General features: G+C 38.5%; 1 protein-coding gene across 1 annotated transcript in view; it reads right to left on the bottom strand.

Moving 5' to 3' along the window:
• Positions 1-27,294, bottom strand: part of fhod3b (formin homology 2 domain containing 3b) — a gene marked incomplete at its 5' end in the record, with an annotated part of 90,586 nt that overhangs the window by 28,917 nt on the left and 34,375 nt on the right. The window contains 2 exons of the mRNA XM_079241207.1: positions 8,110-8,215; positions 10,059-10,126. Of these exons, the coding sequence (XP_079097333.1) occupies positions 8,110-8,215; positions 10,059-10,126 (174 nt within the window). The remainder of the gene's footprint in view (positions 1-8,109; positions 8,216-10,058; positions 10,127-27,294) is intronic.

Genomic DNA, 27,294 nt, shown 5'->3' with positions numbered 1-27,294 from the left:
GATTAGTCAATCAAAGCTTAAGACAAACTTTCCGATTGGATTCATTAGGAAAGTGTGTCTGAACTTTTAATTGGTAATCTTCATGTAGAGAACATCAAGTCTCTTGCAGTGGAAGTAGATGCTACAGTTCCAAGTTTATACATATGTAATGCTTTCAAAATTTAGTCATTGATCTAAATAAGTATTGCTTCAATGGACATGTAAATCACACAAATAACATTTTTCTAATTCGATATAACAAAGTCAGGGTTTTTTCACTTTTAAAGCTGGGGTAGGTAATCTTGCTCAGACACATTTTTTTACTCTGGGTGAAGTGGTTCCTCATCCTGATAGAAGTCTATACATTTCGTTATCATGAACAATATGAAATATGGTTAGACCCCTCAGTTTACTGTAAATCTTTAAAAACTCTGACCAATCAAAATGTATGGGCTGAATTGAAGTTGTTCATTTCTGATATTTCGTAAGCTTCTTCACGGCTGAGAAAATGCAGAAAAGATTTCCTGATCCGGCTCGGTTTATTTGCCTCCTCTGGCTAAACAGCTGAGAAAGAGAAAATTGTTGGTGGAAAACGCTGCGAACCAGAAAAGCGCTGGCAGCACAAACCTCCGCCAAGGCCTTTAAAAAATTCCTGGATCAAAACGGTGATCCAGATCACCACCAAAATTAAACCTGTTCTTCCTTTTCACATTTCCAACAACTTGCGCAAATCTAATTAAAATCCATCCTTAACTTTTTGAGTTATCTTGAACACAAACAGGCAGGTAATATTATAAACGCTGGTAATAACATCTTCCTTTGCGGAGGTAAGAAAAAAGCCTTGGATCATGCAAGGAGTTTAACCAGACGGGGAGGAGCCAAGACAGGGAGCCACTTTCAGATCTTGCTAGCTCCCCAACATTACCTAGCCCAGCTTTAATTTCAAACCTACAGCTTACAATGGACATTTATGAGTTCACACAGCTTACCACGGGTTTTCATACAGAGTTATTGAAGAATCAGCAGAAGGAGCTGTGGTTTACTTTTAAAAGCAAAAGACTCGGTGGAAAACATGCATGTTTTTCCATGGGATCATGTTACAAACCAGGAGTTCAGGTTTCTGTTCATATGACAAGGGCTCTGCTGAAGAGCTTCTCCTCTGAAACACAGTGCCTGTCCGTGTAGGTGCACCAAGATAACAGACAAAGCACTGCCTTATCGTCCTGTAAGCACAAGTGTCACACAATTATAAAAAAAAAGGATATAATTACTGCTATAAATCATGTATTTATATATTGATACATTTACACAAAGCCACAGTGCCCAGCCCAGAGAGAATGGAATTGTTTATCCAGACGATGGGACATAGTAAAGGTTTCCCCTCAAGAACAGACGACCTATAACACAGCCAGACAACGCAATACACATTGTTTCCAAGAGGAGCTTCCAACGCCGCTGTTAACTCAGCTATGCCTGGGTTTTCACTCAGAACTCAGTAGTCAAAACAATGATCCAGATTCTAAATTAAGAGAACTAAAAAGCCCCTCTAGTATGTAATGGTATCCTGGAAAAATGTGCTGTTTTATTAGTAACACATGATCACATCTGTCTGAGCACATGGAACAGCAGGCCATAATATAAATGTGCCTCAATTATTATCATGCAATAGTTCACACGGCTATGAAATAATAGAAAATTTTCAACTCAAATTATTCCAGTTGTGGTTGTTTTCATCTGAACGTAGTAGATGTGGGGGTGGGGGCATTTGGATCATGCACAAACTTAACAGAGATGAAACGCAATCCACAGACGTGTCTCTCTTCGGCACAGTCAATCAGGCCACATGTACGATTGAAACCCCCTGCACTGATAAACACTTGTGAGGATCTACCAGCAACTTCAACAAAAGCATTCTGTGTTTCAGGTGCACTTGAAACTTTGTGAAAACTGTTGGCCACTAAAGTTACTGCTGTGTGACACGAAAAGCTGGAATGACTGCTGCATTGGGAGCTGTGTTCCAAGTCCCAGACAGTTTAAGAGGCAATGAAACACTTGACTTGAGCACATCTCCTTTTCTCACAGAACTTCCATCTGAAAACCAGGAAGTCAAGGTGCTTCAACTTATGGCATTATAACTGGCGTGTCATCAGAAACAGGCGATCTTAGCACAGTAGCAGGAGAGAAGGAGATACACAGCTCTAAAGAGGGAGGAAGACAAGATGGGATAAAAGGGTAAAATAAAATATGGCCATAACTTATTTCACACAGTAATACTTTCGGACTGCTCACAACACAAGTCCAATCTAGAAAAGCTATAAATTTGCAAAGCGTCTAAGTTATAGCATGTAAGCCTATGTGCTATGCAGCATAATGCAGACTGAGATGACATATGGCCTATTGGGTATTGAGATGATTTATGTTACATGTTTTCCAAAAAATATATCTAAGGCCACTATGAAAACTGTATAAATAAGAAGACGATTTCTTTAAATCCTTGCAAATTAAATAGTTAAGCTTCACTTCAAATTTGTTTGCACTGCAACTTAAAGACGGTGAGTGTTTTGTCAACAGCTGTGCAGACAGAAACGGCATGGTCTTTGGGAAGTGTACACAGAGAAAGTGTAGCTAAAAACACAGCTTTTGGTGAGGAATGTCAACAGTAAGCATTTCAAAGGAGGGAATAATTGCTTCAAGTTGACTGCAACTGGTGTGTCATTAATCTGCCCTTTCCGTCGAATGCTCCCGTTTTTTACGGTCACCAATTAACCATGGTTGTTACTTTTGTTAGTGTTCCTATTTTAAATTCTACAAATGGAACAAAGATTCAGGAAAACCTTGTGATTTGCACCTCCAGCCCATCTCCTTGTTTTGCCCACGATAATTAGTACCATAAGGATCCTTCTCTTACCACAGTGAAAAACCTTGAGCTTAAAACTTGTTGACCCTTTGCACAAGCTGCTTTTATTTTAAGGCAGTGGAAGCACTTACTGTGCTGTTACTATTGGTGTGTTACTCTGCCAGGCGAGTGTACTCGATATTTCTTACATAAATGGAACAGACAGAGTGGCACAAATGTATTTCTAAGAGTAGATACAATGAGAGAAACATATACACAATTACACTAATACTTCTGCAGGTCAAACTTCACTCTAATGTGGACACAATGCCTAAAAGTAATAAATATTTATCAAATATTTATTATTTATTACTGATTTCTAATTTATCAACAAATGCATTACTGCTATATTGCAACAACAGTTCTATTTAAAAGTAGCTGCATAAACAACAGCGTTTACCTTATTTACTAAGAAACACAGAAGAATGACTTGTCAGTAAAGACCAATGTATCTGGAGCTGATATGTAACAGAATAATGACATCAGAGAATGTCATTATTAACTCTTTCATGCATAGTGGCCGTATAGTGGACACCTATTTACAAGCTTTTTTTCTTGCATATTCATGAATGAGGATGGTATTTTTGTAAATAACCACTTCAGTGGATGTCAGTGAGTCATCCAATATGTTTCAACTCACTGGAAAAAAAAAAGATGATATAATTGAACATAATGTAATCACGCAAGTTTTCTTTTGTGATAAATAGGAAAAGAAAATGATACAGCTATATTTTATAGAAGAGTTACATAGTATATTTATGATTATATATTATTTTATAAATATTTTATAGAATACATAAAAAAAATCATGAATCATGATAAATTCTGAATATCACTGACAAACAAAAAACTATTATTGCATATGTCTGTCGTGGGAAAACACTGTATATAAAAAAAAATGTTGCATTGTTTTTCATTAACCCATGCATGAAAGGGTTCAGCCTATTGAATGAGGAGGCACAAAGTCCTCAAAAGATGAAAGTGGATGCAGTTACATATTCACTGAATGTAAATAAATCTACCTATGGACAGCTGCTACATGGCTACAGTTTGAGGAAAGGAACAGGTATAAACTGGTTAATTTACCTGCCGGCAGGTATATTACTTGTCTTCAGATTCCTAACTGTGGTGCCATTTTAAAAACTCAATTCTGTTTAATCCATTTATTGCTACAAGGTTATGCCAAAGGATAAGTATTTCAGTCGATCACCACACTACAGATAAAAGAAAAGTAAGTGCTGGAGGATTAAGATTTCCAGTCAAAGATGTTTACCTATTTGGCGTCAGGTAGTGAATTAACTTTGTGACCAAGTGTTAGCCATCAGGATAAGAGAAACACAACATAAAGATGGAAGTTAGCTTAAAATGAAGCCTTTCACCTTGGAAAAAAGATGTAAATACAGTGTTTTGCAGATTTTACCATCCATTTGCTGGTGTTTGTCTTTCACTTGTGAATAATTTTGAATAATAATGTGAATGATAATAATGTGTAGAGGCAGACTGAGAATACAATCAAATGCAAGTGGTGATAGTTATAATTTCAGAACATAGTATTTAAACTAACACATTAAGGTTTGCTGGTGCTCAACATAATTTCTGAACCTCAAAAAACAGATTGTGGTACTTATACCAAAAGACTGATTATATTAAAACCTATTATACAAAGGCAAGAATGGATGTTCTACTGTGAATGAAGACTGAACCATAATGAGCCCTTAAGGCTCCGGTGTGTTTACAGCTAGCCGTAAAGTTTACAAGAGAATCAGATGGCATTGGCACCTCTGAAAGAGTGACCTCACACCCTACCCTCTGATGGGGTGATTGAGGCATACAAGCTTTCCCCTGGGCCAACAAAGCGTAGGTCTCGAAAGAGCTAGGCCCAGATCTGGAAGCCGTCCGAGCCAGGTGCGAGGGGCCATGAATAGGGATGCAAGAGCACTAACTGGGCACAGACACCTCCAGAGCTTTAAGAAAGTGAAAAGAAAAAAAAAGAAAAGTTTGTTTAGATACCTGCGAACTAAGTTTTACTGAGGAAAGACTGGGAACCTGTTGCTGTACAATGCAAGCAGACTGGTGTGCAAATGGGACTGTGCTGTTTTGAACTGTTGAAAACCCACATGATAAACTTTTTTTCATGAAAGAGATCATGATTGTTTTGTCAGGGGAAGTTTTAATGCACACCAGACAGATGGGTTCAAGGCCACATTCCTTCTGCTTCTCTCTTTTTAAAACTGGGCTTAACTTGAAAGACATTAGAGAAAAACCCACATTAGAGGTGATCAGTGTTTGATACCAAAACCATGGCAGTTGGTTCTATATCCCGTCCTCTTTCTGTGTGCACGTGTGAAAATTTCAGACAACTAATTTACTCTTCTCTTGGGAATCCTTATGGCTTTGCTCCTCTTGGAAGTCATCAGCAGCAAAGCTGCCAGATCTATATACATTACTGACCTGTACATATGGGTTCCAGCACTTGCTCGGCTTGTGTTCTCCAACGTATGCCTCACGAGGGAGGGTGATCTACTACACTCCACATTTCCTCAGCTTGTCAGGAGAAATGAGGTCAGGAGTTGAAATGGGTTAAAAGTGCTTTTGGGAGAGTTGTAATTTGGTTTAGTTTCTCATGGTGATGTAGTTATACAAGGGGGAGAAACTCTGGTCTGCAGTGACGAGATGCTGTGATAAATATGCATATGAAAGTATACAAGAATCCAACAGAAATGACACAGATCATATTTCTTGGAGAAGTAAAATAAAAGTGAGAGACACATTAAGGAAGAGTGAACAGATATGAGAGGTGGTCACATCAATTCACTGCAGAACGGCACTAACAACTCGTACATGTGGTCAACTCCAGTATCCAAAAGCCAGTTATTCTCCATCATGTTTTGGCCATTTAACCTCTGTGATTTATCAGTCTGAGTTGGAGTCTTGGCCAAGTTCAGTTAAAACCTCAAATATCTGGGATCCAGTACAGCAAACATTTGTCCAGGCAAGGGTCATGTCATGTTTCTAACCTGCACAGGGGGTATTATCAGTGCAACCTTTGCCCTTTGATTTGTTTCAATTACCGGAAAGGTCACCAACGACGAAGCTGAAAAACCAATCTAAGTGAATAAACATGAGGGGTTAACTCTGGTCAAAATAACACAGAGAGACACTGTCTAAGCAGACCATTTTAGCAGTATGTAGTGTCCACTTGACTCAGTTCTGCCCTTCTCTTCCACCATGTCTGCCTTTTTTGGGTGTCTACTGGTTGATAACCAATGGAGTCTGTTATTAAATTAACACTACACAAGTTTTTAACCTATAAAATTCTGTCATTCTGGCTTGTTTTAACTTATTGGCTGCCAAAGATGTCTTTTCACAACTTTTTGAATTCAAACATTAGAAAATGTCTCTGCTTTTGCTGTTTCTATATAGGGAAAGCCAATTCGACCCGGTGCATCCATTAAAAGCGTGCTCCGAGCGCAAGACCCCCTGACTCACTCAAATGGCCAAATGGACTTTTTGTGTGTCCTAAAAGATGGGCCAAAATGCTACAAAACACTGGCAGTATAGGGCTCACTGCTATAACAATGGCTGGGAGCCAATAACTTAATATTGCACTGATAATCATGATGCATACAGAGTTTTTACAGATGCCCTTTAGTTTCCCAAGGCTAAAAAATGGTAGTTTGCATTTTTGTTTTTAGCCTGGAGCCTCACATGACAGTGGCATTTCACATTACAGCTACTTATTGTACATCAGCAACTGAATATCAACACACTAGTTTTTTTAAACACACACCACAGTGATCCAGCAAAGAAACTTTGATAGGAGAAAGTGAAGAAAAGTAAGAAAGAAAGAAAGGAGAGAAAGAATGAAAAAAAGAAAGAAAGAAAGAAGGAAGAAAGAAAGAAAGCCTAGCATTGACATCAGACTGGCTTTTACTGGCCGGACAGAGTTCAGAGAAGAGACAGGATGCAAGATGGTTGCAGAATTCATTTATGATAGATGTACAGAGACAGATACGTAGCATTTTGTGTGTCTTCTGAATCCTTTATGTGTGTAATTTGGTCTGTTTTCAGATCTACTGCAGATCTGTTCCATGGAGGAATGCATGTAGTATCATTGGAAACTGTGTCAAGCAGTATAACTAATGTGCGACCCACAGAAAGAACAAAGAAGAAAATGACACTACAAAGTATTTAATAACTACACAGACCACCTTTGTCACTGCTCTGCTTCTTTTCGTGTCTTTTTCTGAGAATGCACATTGTTTTGATCTCCTCCACTGTCACCATGTTTACTGTTGTAGCATTTATTTCAAGTTGAAGGATAAACAAATGAGCTATTTTCTGATGGTGATGCAATGCACAGACAGTATTAATAGCATTAAAAAAGTTTGTCCAGTCAGTTATCCTGTTTTTCTGAATGGATTACTGAATAACTGTCATGATCTATGAAGCCTAAAACAAAATGCAAGGGTGTTGGACCTTTTTATCCTTTAAACCTTTGAGTTGTTACTGACTTCAAACACCCAAAATATGTGCTCTTCAGCACAGATATGGTATTCTATGGATGACAAAGAACATACAGACAGCTATTGGAGACACAGCAAAGGCCTCCACTACATTTTATGTAACGGAAACAAATGTGTATAAAACGCTCCAACAATCTTATGATATAAATCACCATACAGCAAAGCACAGATGCACTGAGTTCAATCAGACGAAAAACAGCTAAGTGAAAAGACGAGAGAAAGCAAAAGAAGACTAAATAGTTTTATGATCTGTAAGATCCTGTCTGAACTTTTATTAGGCTCTTAAGCATGTGTGTGAGCTGCCTTTTCGCAGCAGGTTGATAAATGGTAGTGACCTCGGTGTTAAAGCTGCAGCATTTTAGTATTCACAGACATCGTATACTTGCCCCTCTTCAGCTTTAACACAGGTGACCTTTCACCTTGGTGACACGGAGCACATAGATTAAGCAGCTGCTACATTTGGCCTAAATTCCACATTATCTCCAGCAACACACTTGAAATTGTTTACATGCTTTAAGTGTGTGAGTGTCAGGATCATTAAGCAGAATCATCAATTTACATAGTTTATATAAACACATATGGCCGTAGAAGGGTTTATGGAAAGAAAAGTTGTCTGAGGACTGATTGGTAACATCCTTATGGTGAGGTAGGAGAAAAACACTGTTCAGTTTACTGTTGCATAACTGCGCTGCTCTGCTGTGTACGTACCCCTGAGGATGTAATTCTGGTAGTTCTGGTCAGCTTCAGCGCCCACTTTTATCAAACATGTCAGTCCTTCAGCAACCACAAACTCGTGCACTAAATCTTTGTCATCCTGAAAACAAACCACAGAAAAGAGAACATTTTGTTATAGCTGGTCTCTGCTAATAAATTTGGGAAGATCCCAGAATGACATATTAGTTATAAACTGCTTATATTGCTTATATATATGCTTATTGTTATCATACAGCTATTTTAACATCTCTTTCCATTACTTGCAGGCATTTTAAACAATAAAAAAGCAAAACAACAGCAATAATAACTATTAGTATTATTGTAAAAATAAAAGTGATGAGATCCTTTACATGGCAACTGTAACTACCTGACATCTAAGTGGAAAACTTCTTGTAATACAAATAGTTACCATGAATGTTTCATGGCATTTATGTTCATTTTCACACTAGATTTGTAGAAGATAACAGGCATCGGATTGATTTAGTATCGAAACCCAGCAATCTTGTTATGTAACTGTCAATCAGTTATAGGACCTAAACATCCTCTGTGGTTAGTGGCTTTGAATCAGTAAAAAGGGAAGTGGCAAGGCAGTGATGGAAATGGGTCATTTGTGTTAGTTTAATCCAGATGTGTGTGTTTTTTTTCACACAGGTGAGTGGAAACTAGCTTAATTATACAAAATGATGTCAGTGGATTGTGTTTGGGGCCCTTAAACCCCAAAACTGCTTCCCAAACAACAAAGCATGGCAGCCCAGTGCTCTCTAGTGCATGTAAAAATGGGCTAAACGTAGCAGAATTTCCCAATTAGGATTAATAAAGTAAAAACTAAAACATTTTTTTCATTAATTAATTACGAGACAACTGACCATGTTAAAGCATGGCAGCAATTTCACAAGACAACATCCATGTTTAGCAATACGTTGAACTAACAGGTCACAAAGCAGATACTCTGCTTCTAATTACCAGCTGAATTAAAACTGTGGTTTATTTTCTAATTCAGTCCCAAACTCTTCAAATGCAACCATGCAGCTGCTTGCAGCTGGCTCAGATGGACATGAGCTGCTATGACCTTCCGACTTCATGTTACATTTTTTTCCTTGATCACAAAACCACCTGCATCTCTCACACCTGTCGGTGACTGTAATTTAAGGCCTGCATCAGGTTTTCTGCAAGGTTTAACAATTTCTGATACACTCTACTGTTCAGATGGGATAGAGAGGAAGGGAGTAATAAACACTGTGGGGTGGTCAGGGCTTCTTGTGTCCCTGGAGGAAGTCTAAGTGCTTCCAGAACATCTTTACCATATATCTGTAATGGAGACTCCAGTCATTTGGCAGTGAGTCTAAATATACAGAAGCACACTGAAGAAACAGATTGAGCAGTAGTTTCCAAACTTGCACATGTGCAAAAAGACATGAAATGCAAAGACTTGGCAAGAATTATCTCTGTTCTCCAAGACAGATTCCTTACAGAGCTGCTCATATTGTAAAAAATAATGGGTGTTCTAATCAATCCTGGGGCTGCATCAATGTCTATTGCTTTCTTTTCCACATAACTGTCAGTTAACCCTCCCCCTCTGCGACCGACTGCCCGCCTCGTCCAGCCCAGTATGTGAAGTATGACCAGACTCGAACTTTCAACAGCTGCCACGAAGGCAGACTCTCTGCAGCACAACTCTGCCTCAGGAAAACAGCATGGTGTCCAAGTGTGAGTGTGCACTGATTAATGTGTGTAAGCTACATATAGCTCTTGCATCTCAATGTGTGTGCATGGGCATGAACAGTCAAGGCTAAAAAAAAAAATAAATAAATAAAAAAGGTGAGGGATACTTCATGAGAAGTGCTACCATAATAACAAACACAGAGCACCATGGAGATGACTGAGTCTTGTCAACTTCATTTTAAAGAGTGATCCAGCAAAAGCTATAAAGACTGAATAATTACCTGAAAAATCTGCTTCAGGGAAAAGAGGGCTCTCCGTAGCTCCCGTCCCGTTGAATTGTAGAGTTTTTCTGTAAGGAGATGGAACGGGTGAGTGGAAAAATCAGCTGACAGCCACACATATGGTATCTGATATTACTGTGATTTTAGGATCATTCTGAACTCGCTTGACAAAAATATGCATTTTAGCATTTTACTTCCTCACAAATAATGTTTCTATGAACTACAAATGTTGTAAAACCCACATCTTTGTGTCTATACCAGGCACACGTCATTGGAAACGAGTAGCTTAATATGAAAACTTTCCCACAAGAGGAGAAAAGAGAGTAGAAAAACAGTAGGTGCAACTCAGAGAACATCTGCAGACAGTTAGTGAACAGAGGATGCTTCCTGTTAACAAAGACCAATCTGCAGTTTATCATAATACAAAGTCATGGAACAATCTTAAACCAATAGCCACCACAACAGCGAAGAAATAATTCATGCATTATGGTAACTATACAGAGCATTAAGGCAGAGATCATGATGGCAAGCATTTCTTGCAACTGATCAAATAATTTGTGAGTCTGTGCACTCATGTCTGTCTGCCAGAGAGAGGCAGTGTTGAGCAAAACCCAAATAGCTCACTCATCACTGATGTGAACTCTCTCTGACTCAGCAAAAGCTGCCTGTTACTGTTGCAGATACAGCAGCATAGAGGACAGGCTGCGTGATGCAGAGCAGTGCAGGTCAGGACTTTCATTCCACAGATCTGTCTCTACAATGACGCTTGTGTTTTTTTTTCTTCTTTTCCCTTTCTTTCTCTCTCATTCTCTCACCTTTCACAAGGTCCAGCATTGCATATGCAAACTGGGAGAAATTTATGTGGCATGCTCACGTGCCTCCAATACATTTTTTCCACACAGAAAGACAAAAAAAAGCTGCAACTAAAGCTGCAGGGTGCAAAACACAAACAGATGAGTGTATGGATTTGGGATTAAATAGCAATAACCCCGGATTCATTATTGTTGTTCATCAGCTATGGAGTAAGCTGAGGGGGTGTTGTAAAAGACTGTAAAAGATTGCCTGGCCAGAACAAAAAAAATAATTTAAAAAATCAAGCCTCCTATTGGATAAATACTACACTGGCAATTATCTTTCAACTGACAAGCTATTTAACCCAACTAATGCAAAAAATTGCTTCTTATTTCTAACCAACCATGTAGAGAGACACATCCCGAATCGTGAACACCATATCTTGAAGCAAGCAGAGGAAATGTCTATGGAGATTACAAAAACTACTAAATGTGAGTCAAGACTTGTCCAACGCATTATAAAAAAAATGGAAAGATAGTGAGGAACCATCATCTTCGAGGAAGAAATGCGGTCAGGAAAAAAAATCCTGAATAATCTTGATTGATAATCACCTGTCTTTTGGTGAAATCAAAACAGCAGTAGAACTCTGGGTCATGTTTAAAAGTGAAAGTAAAACATGCTAAATTCGAAGGGAACTCGATGGATTGGGACAGAACAGCTGTGTAGCTGTAAGAGAGCCAGTAATCAGAGAAAAAGGTTTCAATTTGCAAGAGAGCATAAAGATTGGACTCTGGAGCAATGGAAGGTCACAGGGTCTGATGAGTCCAGATTACCCTGGTACAGAGTGATGAGAGCACCACAGTAAGAAGAGAGACAGATGACATGATGCAGCCATCATACTCATAGTTATTGTACAAGCCTGTGGAGGTAGTGCTATGATCTGGGGTTGCTTCAGTTGGTCAGTTCCAGGTTCAGCAACATTATGTGCCCAAATAATGAGATCAGCTGACGACCTTCCATTATTTTATCCACACTTTGTAATGGTAAACTCCAAGTATCGCCACAGTTTTCCTGAGGCATAATCCATACCGACATCCCTCCCAACTACCACTGAGCATTCATACACAGTCATACACCAGCAATGCCAACACTGGGAGGTAAAGTGTTTTGTCCAAGTACACAAAAACAGCTTGACTGTGGGAGCAGGATTTGAACTGTCAACCTTCCAGTCATTAAACACCCTGATCAGTGTGTAAACTTTTTTGGGTGGCTTTTAAAAACAAAAACAAAAAAATATTGTACTTAAATGCATTTAGAACAAGCATAGACAGCTGATAGACATATGAGTTTTTAAATGCCGACGGTGAAGTTTTGTTTATTTTTTAATTTTATCACTAAATAAATTGCAATAAATTGTGTCTAAATTGCATTACTGGTACAAAACTTTCAGCTGTCATGCATGCATAATATTACAGAAGTGAGACGCTCACAGTAACTCTATCAACTCCATTTAACTGTTATAATCCACTCTTCTGCAGACAGCTGGACTGTAGTCTGACAGTACAGCCAAATGGGATTACAAGATTCCCATTTGGAAAGGAAAAACAAAAAACAAACAAACATACAAAAACAACAACAACAAAAACATACCTAAAATCTTCTCTTCCAGCAGTTTTTCTTAGCTTATTAAGATGTCTTGTTTGTAATTTATTAGACTGATGGTAATAAATATTTGCTGCAGACAACTGATGGGTAGATGGGTACTCGTACTTTACGGAAAAGTCCAAGCAAGTCACTGACAACAGCATCCATGAAGAATAAATCTCTACAAGTCCAGAGGCATTATGAGGGGAAGCGATGTGATGTTTGTGATTGATGTCTTTATAAATAACAGGAAGGAAGTCTGACTGGGCCTTTTCAGTTTGTGGCCCCTGCTTGTGCTGTTTGGACTTACTTCATATTCATAAATCTCTTCCAAAGGCAGGCACATAGTTTCAGTTTTTAAACTTCTCACCTGTTTTCATCAATATTACCACTGTAGTAAAATAACTTGGAAAAATATATCTGACTACAACACCACTATATTTAGTCTCATGGCTCTAAAATATATTTTATTTTATGTAGCTTAAGTTTACTTCTATGATTCAACCTAAGTCTACATAACGCAAAAAGGTAACGCACTCCCCCCTCCAGAAGGTCAAGGAATTGCCAGATCCACTGCTGTGCACCTCAGAAAGGTGACTCAAAGTTTGGATAAGGGATCTCCAAACAGATGAAGCCTTTGATCACTAGAGTGGAAAGAAAGAGGTAATAACTCTGGGTTACTCATCACACCTTTACTATGCAAAGCAAACTTGATTTGTGGTCCTCCTTAACCCAGAGTCTCGCATCAGAGTGCTCTCTTTCTTCCGAAAGCCGTAAGTGTACTTCCACATGGACACCGAACGTTAATCAATCAGCAGATGAATTACACCCCGCACTGCTGAACCATCCATGATGGTTCTACCTGATACATGAATCAGCACCTGGATTGCTATTGGGTTTGGCTAAATCCAAATTGCTTGTGTGTTGGTGAAAGTGTGTGTGTTTCAATCAGCGACAGGGATCCAAAGAAATTCTTCAATTCACTGCTCCGCTACCATTTGAACAAAGGGCTTGTGCTTCTCTACTTAGCCATGTAGTTTGGGCTGCAATAAAACTGTCAGAAAGTTATTCCTGTCCAACGCTAAATGAAGCCCATCTGCAAGGACAGACAGTTCCTTCCCTGTCCCTGTCCGCAGTCTGCACACACCAAGTGTACCTCCCAGAGGCCCATCTTTAATGAGAAATAACTCAGTGGAGATTAGTTCCATACCATTTGGCACAGATATGCACTTCTAACTATGGGCCTACTGCATTTCCCTATTTTGGAAGGAAGCTGGAAGCTTATTTATTCACAGGAAATGTTTGCGAGCACCCACTCAAATCAATGTTCACATGAAACCCCGTAACCACCAGAAACTTCAAACTCCATAGCTCCCTACATTTGCCATGTATTCTTTCACCCGGTCAATGAAAACTTCTGGACACACAAAGTTTGGCTTCAAGTTTTAAGGCTGTTTCAGTAATATTAAAGCTCCAATAACCATACAAACTGCAATAGCCATGCAGCTAATCAGATTAATTATATGTCAGCCGGTGTTTGCACAGATCTGTCCGTACATGTTGCTGATTCATCAACAGACCACAGAACACCCCTGCCTTAGTATTAAAGCAAGGTCATAGGATATCTTACGATACTTCTTGTCAGCTTCAAATGAACTTTTACTGAAAACACCTTTAAAAGAAATGACTCAACAACCTGAAAGTGCTTCTTTGATACCTCATATTGATGTTGCCCAGGGACCAGCTGTTTTACTGCTCATAAACTGCAATACAGTCAAGTTTTCTTGGCTGAAATGGCTACAGGGATGCAAGGATTTGTAATTACAATAATCCTAAAAGTAATAGTGGAATATTTTATAATTGTCATTGCTCGATTGCTCAGAGCTGAAGAATCAAGAAAAAAAAAAAATTGCTGTGGTGAGTTGATGCTCTCAGACAGACTAGCGTTGCAAGGATGGTCGCGCTGCTGCTGAGAAGACAACTTTTAAAAACAGATCTGCTCTGTGCTGCTTCCAACGCATCAGCATTTTTTGTGTCAGTGCCACTTCATTCCACTTTTCATTGGTCACTTTTTATTAACCTCTACGAGCCAATCCCGACTTTAAACCAGTTTCCACAACTCGTCGACGGACAGCTAACAAATTATGAAAATTTGTTTGCCTTTGAGCCATTAACCTTGCACATTTTCCATCTAGGAAGTCCTCTGAAATACTCAGGTAGTCATCTGTTCACATGCCTTTATTTCCAGAGAGTGCTATAAAATGAAAAGGATGACTACCACTGCTCATGCATCGCGCAGCAGGCGGAACACATAAACCACATCCAAAACACAGCCAGGAAACCCACAAGGACCCCAACGGGGAGGACAGCTTGCACTCAGTGGTGTAAATTAAACTCTGTTTACTTTATGGAGTAGTGTAGTGTGTCAGACTGGAAGTTGAGTTGGAGGATCTTTAACATTATAATGGTAGGTGTGTATAAAGTTTTCTAACAATGCACAGTAAAATAAACACTGGATACAAAAAGGAAGGTGTACGATGTACAGTATGAGACCACAGTTTGCTATCAGACTGGCAGAAAACAGCAAAATGTGATCCAGGAAAAAAAAGCTTAAAATCATTAAATAAATTTCATATTGATATCCTTAATCATTCTGGTTAATTAAGTACTCTTCTCATTGTTTTTTTTTTTTATTTTTTTAGTTAGAATTGATATTAATAAGCTATTTTCAATTCATGAAGCATATCTAGAGCATGCACAGACACCAACATATCATAAATAGATGAGGCTAGCAAGTTTTATATTGCCACATGTAAACCCGTGTTTGTGATTCGTACAAATATAGAGCAGAATAGGGAGTGACGATAATTATGCAGAGAAAATGTCAGCCGTTACAGCTGGATTATGTGTTGAATGTTGGCTTATAAAAGCTAAATGTAGTGTAGAAGTAACAGATGCAGCAGCAGAGGTACTGCTAGCTTTGCAGATTTGACAGAATCAGCAGAATTTGCTTTGGTTCAGTGAAACTCAGGATGTTTGCCTGAACTGGTCGGCAGGTATTTGTCTGTGCATGAGTATAGTAGCTTTGATCAGCAGTTATTCTTAAGGATTATTATGTCTTTTCAAAAGTTAGTTGATGTAACAAATGCCTGGTATGGTCACAGCTGGACTGTCTGTCACAAACTCCAAAGTCACTCCTGACTGGACAGTGCAGGCCACAGACTCCGTCAGGAGTGAATGTTGAAGTGAAGTAAACTGTGGCCAAGTTGAGCAAGCGCAGTTTTATGTGTACCGCAATCACCACATCAATGCCTGCTGTGTACAAGGATAAAAAGGGAACATCTTTCATTTCCATCCCTGGGGATTTTCATGTGAAGCCCTCCAGTTTACAGCATGCATAATGATCCTCTGCTGTCACGAAACACAACAGAACAACATGAACACCACTTCCTCTTTCTTCTCTCCCACTCGGTAAGTGAAATCTTGTGTTCTGAAATTTATGAAGAGAAAACGTGAGTAATTAAGGTGAAGACCTCCCAACACAGATTGCAACATGCTACTTTGTGGTCAGGGGTTTCTACAACTCTTTTTAATCCCCTTCCCCCTGAGCCAAAACATGAGGTGAATGATAGGTCAATAAAAGCAGATTATAGCACTCAGGTGGAAATCATTAAGCAGGAATGCAGGTAAAAATTAGATCAATTTCAACATGTTTGGATTCTGACTGCAACTGAACAGTGAATTAAGGCAGAGGAAAAAGTGTGTTTGTTTGTGTGCGTGGGGGTGGCGTGGCGGCTGGGAACATGAAGTGCACTGCACAGGCAGTTTATAGGCAGTTCATGCAGGAATAAAGGCATTAATTAATTTGTTCCTGTTGCCTGGAGTTTTTTTTCAAATGCTTTGGAAGTTTTGATAGAAGACATATGGAGATGATAGTTTGGATTAGAGAAAGTTAAGTCAGGCCACACAGACTGAAGAAGCCTGTGTCACTGGCAGCAGGCCTCACAGGAAGGCCGGAGAGGACCCACACGGCGTGAAAGTTATGAAGATGAAACAAAAAGAAAAAACACTAAAATGAACTATATGGGCTTACTCTACTGATGAAAACTAGCTAAAAACTATTGCAAGACTCAGTCAAAAGCTGCTGTGTTTATTATATGGACCTGCTAAAGAAGTTATATAGTTTTAACAAAGGTTCTTGCAGAGTACGAACTAAATCAAAGTGTTAACATTTTCTTTTGAGGATTTTAATGACAGTATTAGGTGCATGCAAATAAGCCACTCTTATTCATTCTTCTTGACTTCATTCCCAGATGTTATACCTGGACTTCCTCCTCATACTGTGCAGAGGGCACAACATCAATAGTCCACTGGGAGCTGTGAGGAGATCAGGTTTCAGGGCTGTGACATTCTATCCTGGCAGAGACATTTGATACCTGCAGCCAAGTTCCAATAAACACAAAAACTGGCTTCATGGAGCTCAGCAGCACTCATCATCCAACTACACAAATTGGGGAAATTAGGGATTGTTGTGTTTATTTGTGTTTTTTATGAAGGCATAAAGTGAAAGTTTTTGTTTTTGTCAGTCGCAACCTCAGGCGTACCAAAGCGGCCTTTGTCTTTTAACCTGGAGCAGAATCCCACCGTTTAGCAGCTGCATCCTTCATTCTTCAGAAAAACATGTTTGGCAGGACACTGCAGGTTATTATCTCCAGGCAGGGCTCTTCAATAAACTATATGCTAAATCGTCATCAAGATACTATCTGATACTGTCAAAGAGTAACAGAAGAGGAAAGTGCGGGTGGAATCTGCAGAATTCCATACAAGAAGAGATACATGACAGCAAGGCCGATGTGAGGACAGACAAATCTTTCATTAGTGCCTGCCTGTATAATGAGTCATTCCTAAGCTACCAGGTGGGGTGACACTCACAGCAACCCCCAGTAAAAACTTTCCTTTTCATTCCTCGTCTTTTCCCCTGTCTGTAACCTAACCTTTCACATCCTCAACGGGGTTTCCCTACAATTGCCACTACTGACACAGATACGTAGTGGAGCGGAGAGCAGATTAAACACATGCACCCATTCAGCAGGAGGGACAAAAGCCTGACACACATATAAACTAGGAGATCAACAATTGAAGTAGGACTGGTTGGGGAGGGTGGTGGTGAAGCCAGCTGTGGTATACGCAAAGCGAGCTATCATCCAGCTATGGTGACTGCTGACAATGGCAGAGCTGTTCATTCACATCACTTCGGTGACTGAATGATCCTCTAATGGTCTCTGTGTATAAAATGACAAGGGTTGGGTCACGGCTGCTCCACATGTGTTGCTTGGCAGCTTGTACAGCCAAACAGCTTTTTGTACTGCAGGAAAATGTGCATGTAGATGCAGGACCAGATGCCTAGAGAAAAAGATTTAAAATCTCTGCCCATATATTCTGCCACTATCACACATGAGCACATATGCTATATGTCTTTTTTTTATCTTCTCATCCATAATGGCAGATCCACAATGCCAGGTTCTTTTCCCAGTTTAAAGTTTATGGTCCTTAAAATCAAAAACATTTCATTTCATATACTGTGATGAAATGAGAATTCATAAAATCCCCTGAAAGCTGACTTGGAAAATGTCATCAAAAATGACCTCAGTGACTCTGCTATAACCTCCTTCAGTCCCCTCATACTCCCTTTGGTCTGCTTGCCCCTGACTCTCTCTGCTCCCTCCTTTTCTTAACAACCTGACACGTAGGGAAATCCACCAGTACATACTCAGTCCAATAAACACAGTTGTGTGGAGACCGCATCTATTTCAGACTCTGCTCTAGGAATAGGAAGCACAACACGTGTCACAGTACACTATTTTACTTCCATGCAAGCCATCCCGACTGCCCTTAATGGAAAGGAGATGTTGAAACACCTGGTTTCTCCGCAAATTGGATTCATTGCAGTCTCATTCCAATTCCTGTCACTCATTTTTTTTTTTTTTTTTTTTTTTTTAACAATTTCTGCCAGTTGAACTGTGGTTTCTCTTGTCTTGTAACTCCACTTCCACCAAAATAGCTCTGGTTCTTAAAGCAATGCTGCTTAGATTTCTTGTAGCTGAGCTTCTACATAGCAAACTAGTTAAGGTTCCACCACTTTGAAACAGAAAAAATTGTTCTTTCAATTCCCCTCATATTGATTTTGGGGAAAAACTCAAATGTTGATCCCACCCCTTCCCATTAACAGAAGACATGGACATCTATTTTTTTCTATCCCATCTGACCAAATGTTTAAAGAAAAAGTGATACAAAGCAAAGCAGAAATGGGAGCATGATGGAAGAAGGTCAAGAACCTTTGGCATATACCTGTCTGCAGTAAGAAGAAAATCAAGTTAGGACATTGCAGGGACAAGTGTCACAAAGATCTTATCCAGGGCTGATTTTATCTGAAATCACGAGTCTTCAAAATGAAACAATTACATATAAAATATCAAATAAATACATTAGAAGACCTTCTCTGAGATACATCCAACTACTTGGTATATAATATGGGGTCACTAATGACATAAATAGCTTTGTAAGATTGCCCTGTCATGTCAGACAGTTAAACCTTGGCTCTGAGTTTGCTATGCCATGCTGGGTGTGAAGTGAGAACTGCCTACTGACAGGTGCCAGAGCTCAAGAAAGGGTCAAGCTGGCATTAAAACTGACACTTAAAATGCCAAGATGCAGCAGACATATATGGAAAGCTTGATTTAATTAGAGAGGCATGACATTTATATGCTCATAGTGATTTAAAACTGACATAATGAGCACTTAATACAGTAACATCCAAATAGTTCAGTTTGGATTAAGACACGATAAATTCAAATCTAAATGTAAAAGGAGATTTACAAAGACCAAATGTACTAAAAACCAAAATATTTCTGATGATTCACATATGATGGCTTTATTCTGAATGATCTCCTTTTTGTTTCTTTTACAAATATTCATTATTTCTGATCAATTTAAACGTTAGAATACACTTAAACTTAAAACCAAATGACTGATGTGTTGCCTTTTCTCTTAGTTATAGATCACATAAAAATTTCCCCACTCATGTTGGCACTGGCAGATAAGGAATAAATATTTGCTTGTCATGCCAAAAATCTTGGTCAACAGTTGCCAGTTCGACTGCAAAATGTTTCTTTTCTCTTCTTTTCTTTTCTTGCAGGCCAAGATTAGACATATTGTTTTGCTGGCTGGGTTTGCACTTGTGGTTGTTGGCATTAAAATGCTAATAGTATTGTAGGTGCAATTATTTGGATTACAATAGAAGTAGAAGGGCATATTTTATTTATAAGAATGATCAATCATAACATCCTCTCCTCGCCTCATTGGTGATGGTCAGCTGGCTTTCATTGCTGGTGGACCTCGTAGCACATTTGACAAGTTTGGGTTGGTCTCAGTAAATCAGTTGATACACTACTCTGAATCATGGTACGACACTGAGCTTATCTCAAAGGGAAAATGGAAACTTTGGATCAAATCCATTAGACTTCAACACGTTTGCACACAAAGCAAACATAAATCCAAAATATTATTAAATGGGACAAAAAAAACTTCCATAAATTTAAGATAGAATGTAAAATACTTCTATGATAGATGCAAGTGTCCTAAAAGATATCGCGTTACCCTGCTAGAACCAAGACGAGACGGTCAAGTATGCTGCATGACGTTCCTGGGCCTGGCAATCTGGTGGGCCTCTTCCTCATCATTCATCTCCTATATGAGAGGTAACCTGCTGGTTTTTCTGAACAGCAGTTCAGCTGCATGAGGTGAAATGGGGTTTCTATCATGCACAACCTCTAATGAGTGAAGTTAACCATGACCTTCAGTGCTAGCTTAAGTTTACAGTAATGCTGATAAAAACATGAATATTAGTGATGTCATAAATATCTCTAAAACCACAAGTTTCCAATAATGAACATAACTTTGACTCGCTAAATGTATAGGGCTTCTTTTCACGAACTGGAAATGTATTACTTTGAATTATAAAGATGAAAATTGAACTAAAAAACAGTAAAAGCAGATTACAGCTCTGTAAAACCAGAGAAAGGGGAAAATTACAGCCTCAATGAAAGTGAGATGAGAGAATGTCTGTTTTACCAGCAACTGCTGCCCACTTTAAAGAGAGACATACCTGGCTTTCAGCAAACATGCCCTAACAGTATAAATCACAAAGAAGAGATTTTGGAAAACCACCATTAGGAGCCAGTCATGCATCTCTACAGCATGACAGTGTCAAGGTGGAAAGAGATTGGCTGGCACACCTACAGTACCCTCAATTTCTGATCAGATAAAAAGGCGTTCTGGCTCGTGGCACTACAGAGGCTCAACCATCTCCTGGCAAGAAAGAATGCAAAGTGTTTTTTTTTTTTCCCCTTATTTAGCCACAGCCAGCCATCATATCACAGAGCGTGCAAAAGAAAAAAACAGGGAGAGATACCAGCAAGATTATGATCCAAAGCTATAAAAAACAATGTCAACAACGCATACCTTGAAGTAACGTAAAGCTATCCTTGGTATGAGGATGGCAAGAGGTGTGTGCAGCCCCACGTTCATTTCATTTAGGTAGGAACTGCGTGCCAGAGGATAAGAGTCTCCATAACATTTATTTAGTACTAAAAGTGTTTGGTGGATAAATGGTGACTCTTGTTGTTTTAATAAGTGAAGAGTTTTCAAAGACGAATTCCAGTTAAACTTAATCTTTTACTAAATTTATGAATATGACATTATCAAACATGGCAGAGAATAAGTAGCTTTGTCTAGTAGATCCAGGACTATTATCACCTTACAAAGTTGGATCTTTGATTAAGTGTGTGTGTGTGTGCTTGCACACATGTGATGGATGGGTGTTAGTGTGCTTTCCAGGATGACAGAGATAAGAAATTCCTGGCAGTCTTTAAAAGGAAAAGTACTGACACGAGGGACTGGGAACTAAACATGTTGCAGTAAATAAAATCAAAGAGAACATTTTCAGAGACATCTTTGCCACATGTGGTAAATGACATTTATGTGACCAAGCATCAACATTTTAGCAATACTGTTGTTAAATATTCATAAATAATCTTTCAAGAGTTCGCATTTTTACCAGCATTTCCTCAAGAGGTCTTTGTGCATTCTGATTTTTTTCCTAGTGCTTTATTTTATATGCATGAGAGGTAAAGTTAACAGGCTTAACTATCAAGATGAGAGGGCGCTAAAACAAAGCCAGAGGGATAAAACAGAGACAGACCTTGCTCTCTGCACAGCAGGGGGTAAGATTTACTAATCTATAGAGATAGAAATATGCAGAGATGCTCTTACGTAATTTTGGTGAGTGAGGTGACATTGAAGCTTTTTTTTTTTGTTGTTTTTTAATTCTTAAAGGTCTAAATGATCTTATCTCATTTTGTCACATATGTATAAATTATAATTTTCAGTAAATTAACAGCCATGGCTGAAGATTCCAAGATGATGGACAGATTTTGCAGTTAAAACAAGCTCAATGAACAGAAACTGTCCAAATAAATCATTGAAAAAAGAAAATCTGCTGGGTTCTGCCTCTCCAACATAAAACGTAACCACATTTTAAGTTAGTTTGGCATTAACCTGTAGGTGCACACAGACTGTGATGCCTCGCAGTTGGGAGATTAGTCTTTTTCCCTGCTTGGCTTTTTGAAGAGACCATTATAGTTTATAAATCTCAGAACTTTTATTGGTCTTTTATCTAGGATCGACTGTGATCTTACCATAAAATCAACCCGATTTAAGACCCGAATCTTGAAAGTAATATATAAAACTTCATATGACCCACATATATTCTGGTTCCATCAATCCTCAACCTCAACTACAGCTGTGTTTGTGGGGGACTTGATTTGAGCAGGCTACAGCCCTGCACGATCACACCATAACAAGTTCAGACACCTTGGCCTAACATTCTGGTACCAGATTCCCTTCGTTTGATGTTTTCGCATTAAGCAACTCCATTCCTCTGGCACCCCTCCTCCCCACCTATCAGACTTCTCCAACATCCAGCCTGTCTTGACCTTCTGCCAGTTTCACCAAAACCTTTTCAAGCACACCTGGTAGTGGTTAGGCTCAATCGCAGCATAAAGCTGCTGCAGAGGACAAGACGAACATGACAGAATGGTACTCATATTCACACATATGTTACATGCTGAGTTTCACTGTGGACTCATACCTGATTCTGTATAATAGGATGCCCTTGACATCCAAAGCCTTTCTTAATAGCTTACATTTTATGAAAGAAATTTAGTTACATCTGATGAAATGGAAAGAAAAGGCTAAAAAAAACACCTAATGCACATCCATGTTCCCATGTCAAATTCTTGCAGGGTCTCTGATATATAGTCAACCTGCAGTAAAGTATTTTAGATATTCATTTAGCACTAGCAGGAATTATAGGACAACAAGAAACAGGAGGGTGTTGTTGAAGTGCATGGAGCAGATTCCAATATTTTGCCACACCTGCTGAGAAATGTTAAACCCCTTTATCAACGTTAGACTCCAGGTCAGATTGGGCAAGTCAACATGCACCCTCAGATGAATTATAACAGATGATTATTCTTTTTTTTCTTTTTTTTTTAATCAAATATCATTTGGGAGATGTGGACTGAATCTTACTGAGGGTGAAAAGACCCTCGTTCAGTGTGTAAGACCAGAGAGTACTATAAATGGAATTAATGCAAAGTCATGCTGTTGGTATTTAATATCTCTAAAAGTATTCCCATTGCTTAAAAAACTCACTGTTTTTAGGGCTGCACCGACTGGTTTAGACACATGTGCAACTTTGGAACTGCTGGATGAAGGCAGCTGGATTCCATAAAGGCCTCAGAAGAAAGCCTTTGCACTTTGTAAAAGCCGTAGGATTTAAACAACAGACAACATAACTTCGACACATTTTGAGTATGACATGAGAAGAAGACGGCTTGGGTGAGCAGGTCAGGAATAAAAACATGCCATTACAGACTATCAAACAAATGCCATGTTAAGACTGGGAAAAAAACTGCAGCTTTGGAATGACTGCTGATGATTTGCATACTAATCAGTAATGAAGAAAACTAGTGAACACATTTTACTCAATGACTAAAACAAAGTTCTAAATGGAGGCAGAGGTGAAAACAGACATGTTTGTTTACATGTCAGGCTAAAGGCTGTTCTGTTTCATTTGGTCTCCAACAAGTTGACTTGTTGATTAAATATTTAATCTTACTGCAAAGTAAGTTTGTTTCTCTTACTTTTACTGCTTTTTGTTGTCTTACTCATTTGTCTGTTGTTAAATTCAATAAGGACTTACATATCAATTCAATTTCCATGTGTTTGCTGTTCAACTTTTTTCTTCTTTTTGACCAATTCCCATCATGTGACGTGATGAAAAAGCCTCAAACAAACTGCAGCCTATGAATATGTCATCCTTTCACAATTTTAAATTATACATTGTAACGCTGCCACAATTAAATCATGTATAAATGTAAATATTTCACATTTTCCATTAGGCTCCCTGCTTTCCTTTTCATAAGTATAGTTTTAAAATACAAAACTTTATTGTCAGTGCACAGAGAAAGTAGATCAAAATGAAGATGTTTAACAGTACAGTGTGTAACTAATTTGGCTTTTTATTAATAAAATTCAAGCAGTGCTTTTGTAAATACATATTTTACCAAAGCCTGAACACAATCACATACGTATGAAAGCATTCTCATAGCTTAAAATGGGTTATTTATAAATACATAGGTGACAGCTCATTAAATAGAAAGCCCCCATGTTGTATCGCCATTTTTGAATGAAAAGCTGAAAGGGGACAAAAAAAATTGACTAATTTGTTTTAGTTGTGAATCTCCATCTGTTGTGAAAGGAGGGAGGACAAGGAAGAGATGACCATGGGTCATTCAACTTGACGTTTTCTATTGTAATGGCTGTGTGCTTCTTTCACTCATATTTTCTGAGACTTTTTCCTTATTACAGAGAAGCCACACGGCAAACCTAAGGTATCGGGTTTGCTACTGCTCTTGTTAGTTCGCTCCTACATCCAACTTCTGGCTCTTTAAGAACTGATTAAACAGCTTTAATTCAGACAGCCAATGCAATTCATCAGGAAAATCCTTACAAATGTCAAAAATTCAGTAAATTCAAGGATCATATCTATATCAATTTTTTTTTTCCATCTTTTTGATATTTTGCACAGCCAAGTCCAGATAGTTTTAATGTAATATTGTCAAATGTGATCACTAGGTTTGCCACCATGTCAACAGATTGGTCTCTAATTCAGAAACAATCCAAGTCTTAAGAATAGCTGTATTAACAAAGGTCACTGACTTCAAATCTGATCTGAAACTCAATTCATTCTAGCACCTTCCATATAGCCTGAATGAAACAAACCACCACAGATTAATACTTTTATTTGTATGTTATCTCCACAGCTCATCTTTGACCAAGATAGTTTTTTATTTTTATTCCAGGCTGTTTTTACAGTCACAGTACCGCAGTAACGTTAAGCAGTATCAAAGAAAATCTCTATATCTTTGACCTTATCTTGTGTTTACATAAGTATAAAGAAATCTTCCCCAGCAGCATGTCAAAATGTGTGCAACTGCAGCAAAGTGAACATTTTGTGTTTGCGTTGCGGGAGAGCAAGTCTGTACTTAGTGTGTTGTTTTTAGGTAGTCTTAATGTCTTCCATGTCTAGGCTGATTTGTCTCTGGGCTGACTGGGTCACATCAGTGGGGAACACAGAGAAGAAAGTGGAGTCTGCATGTGTGTGATGTCTGTGACAGCTGCAGGCGCAGTTCACAGAACCACTGTGGCTTTTTACTCTGTCACACCAGTCAACAAATACTCAACTGCAATTAGCATATCCAGGGTGAGAATATTTGTCTGTTAGTATTTGTAAATGAAAGACGAATTGGTTTGTAGACAGCCATTTTGAAGCTTCAACTTGAGCAACAGGCCTTGTTGTCATCTTTGAAACCAGATGTGATGAAGAAGTGGTAGATCTGACTGAGAACTTTTGGGAATTATCTGTACTCATATGGTTACAACTAGTAAATTGCAAGGATTATGATGATCTATTAAAGATGCTTTCAAACTAGCCACTAAGACCACAAACTCATAAAGAAAGTCATAAAGAAAATGTTTACAGCAGGAGCAAAATGAGAAATAAGCTCAGAAGTTTGCAATCAGTAGTCTTTTTACTTGTTAGAGCAGGAGTCCTCCTTTCCACTTTCACCTTATGCATGCTCAGGATGAGGGACTGGATCGAAGTAAAATTATTTCTCTTAGCCATTATTTCTCTTATTCATTATGTCTTGAATCGATGTGTCTGTGAGGTGCCTTGTTGTGAACAGGAGCTATACAAATAAAGCTAAATTGAATTGAATTGAATTGAATTGAATTATGGTGCTCCTGCATTTGGTTTAACTTTAACAAATATGACTGTGAAACAAATGCCACACATGGCAGAAACAAAACACATTAACAGAAGTAAATGTTGTGGTTTCAGAACATGCCAATCGGCTCTTTGACAAGAGGGTCAGACTGAATCCTTATTTACCCAAATTGCTATCCTGCTGTGTCTGTTAGGTTTTTCCTCCTTTTTTTTTTTTTTTTTTGGCCATTTTGCCCTCCATTTACTGACAGAGAGGATAAATTTGCTAATTTTCCTAAACACAAAGTTTTAAACATAATCTTGGTCCAAAAATATATATTTGTTAAATTCTTTCTTTTACAAAGTGCTACAAAAAACCTGGATGGCTTTTTAGTCCATCATGATCACAGAGCTCAATAACATCTGTGAGTTGCATTTACCTGTTTTAACAGATATTTCTACTCAGAGGATACTTTCATTAATGTCAACCACAAAAAAAAAACTTTACAATTTACCTAATCTGAGCAAAATACTACATGTCTGACAGACAGCAGTTCAACAAATAAAACATTGTATTGGTGGCCTACTGTGATTTTGACACAAAAAGTAGTTTTAATTTAGGACAATGTAATAACAACCGGCCCAGCAACTACAACTTCTTCCAAGGAGAAAGGCTGTGACTACAAGAAAGGATGGCATTATATTTTCCAGTAGGCCATATTGGACCAACATTTTTTGGCGTTAAGGGAGTGAGCTGCTAACTATCTCTTGGAGATATAAAAACTGATCAAACTAGGCTCTTTTGCCCACACATTTTTTGCACCCACTCTCTGTGTAAGATGTTACATCCAGTGAATGCATGTACAACTTGAGCTGTGATCGGTCTTTACAGGCCAAAATGCAACATAATGAATTTTGATCAAACCAGCATGTTAGCTTCATCTAAAGATTAATTTCACAACTTAACTGTAGCTTAAAACTCATGTCAGAGCCCTGTCCAACAACTGTTTTGGGAGATAATAGTAACTGTGTCTGTTTTGTCATTCTTGTGTGGAAGTCTGCGGGTTGCAAGACCAGAAATAATGGGTGAAAGTATGAATGAAATTCTTCAAGAATTAAGATATTGTTTGACAGGAGTCTATTGTTGAGGAGAATACCCAACAAAGATCAAGAGAAAATGAGGGTTTTCCCCAGTGAATGAAAACATACCATTGACATTTGCGCAAACATTTTGTGACCACAACAGTAGAACAACTGAGTAATAAATTGATCATATCCAGTTCTTCTAAGTAATATGTTGAAAACCCAGGAGACAGCAATAAACTCTCATGGAGAACATGGACATGTGAAATCACTTTTGGGTGGAAACAATGTTTGGAGGCCGTGCTCATTGCCAAAATGAGCCTTTGT

This window comes from Telmatherina bonti (genome assembly GCF_933228915.1).
Source record: "Telmatherina bonti genome assembly, chromosome: 5".
NCBI lineage: Eukaryota > Metazoa > Chordata > Actinopteri > Atheriniformes > Telmatherinidae > Telmatherina > Telmatherina bonti.
This window is presented reverse-complemented; position numbering and strand designations above follow the sequence as displayed.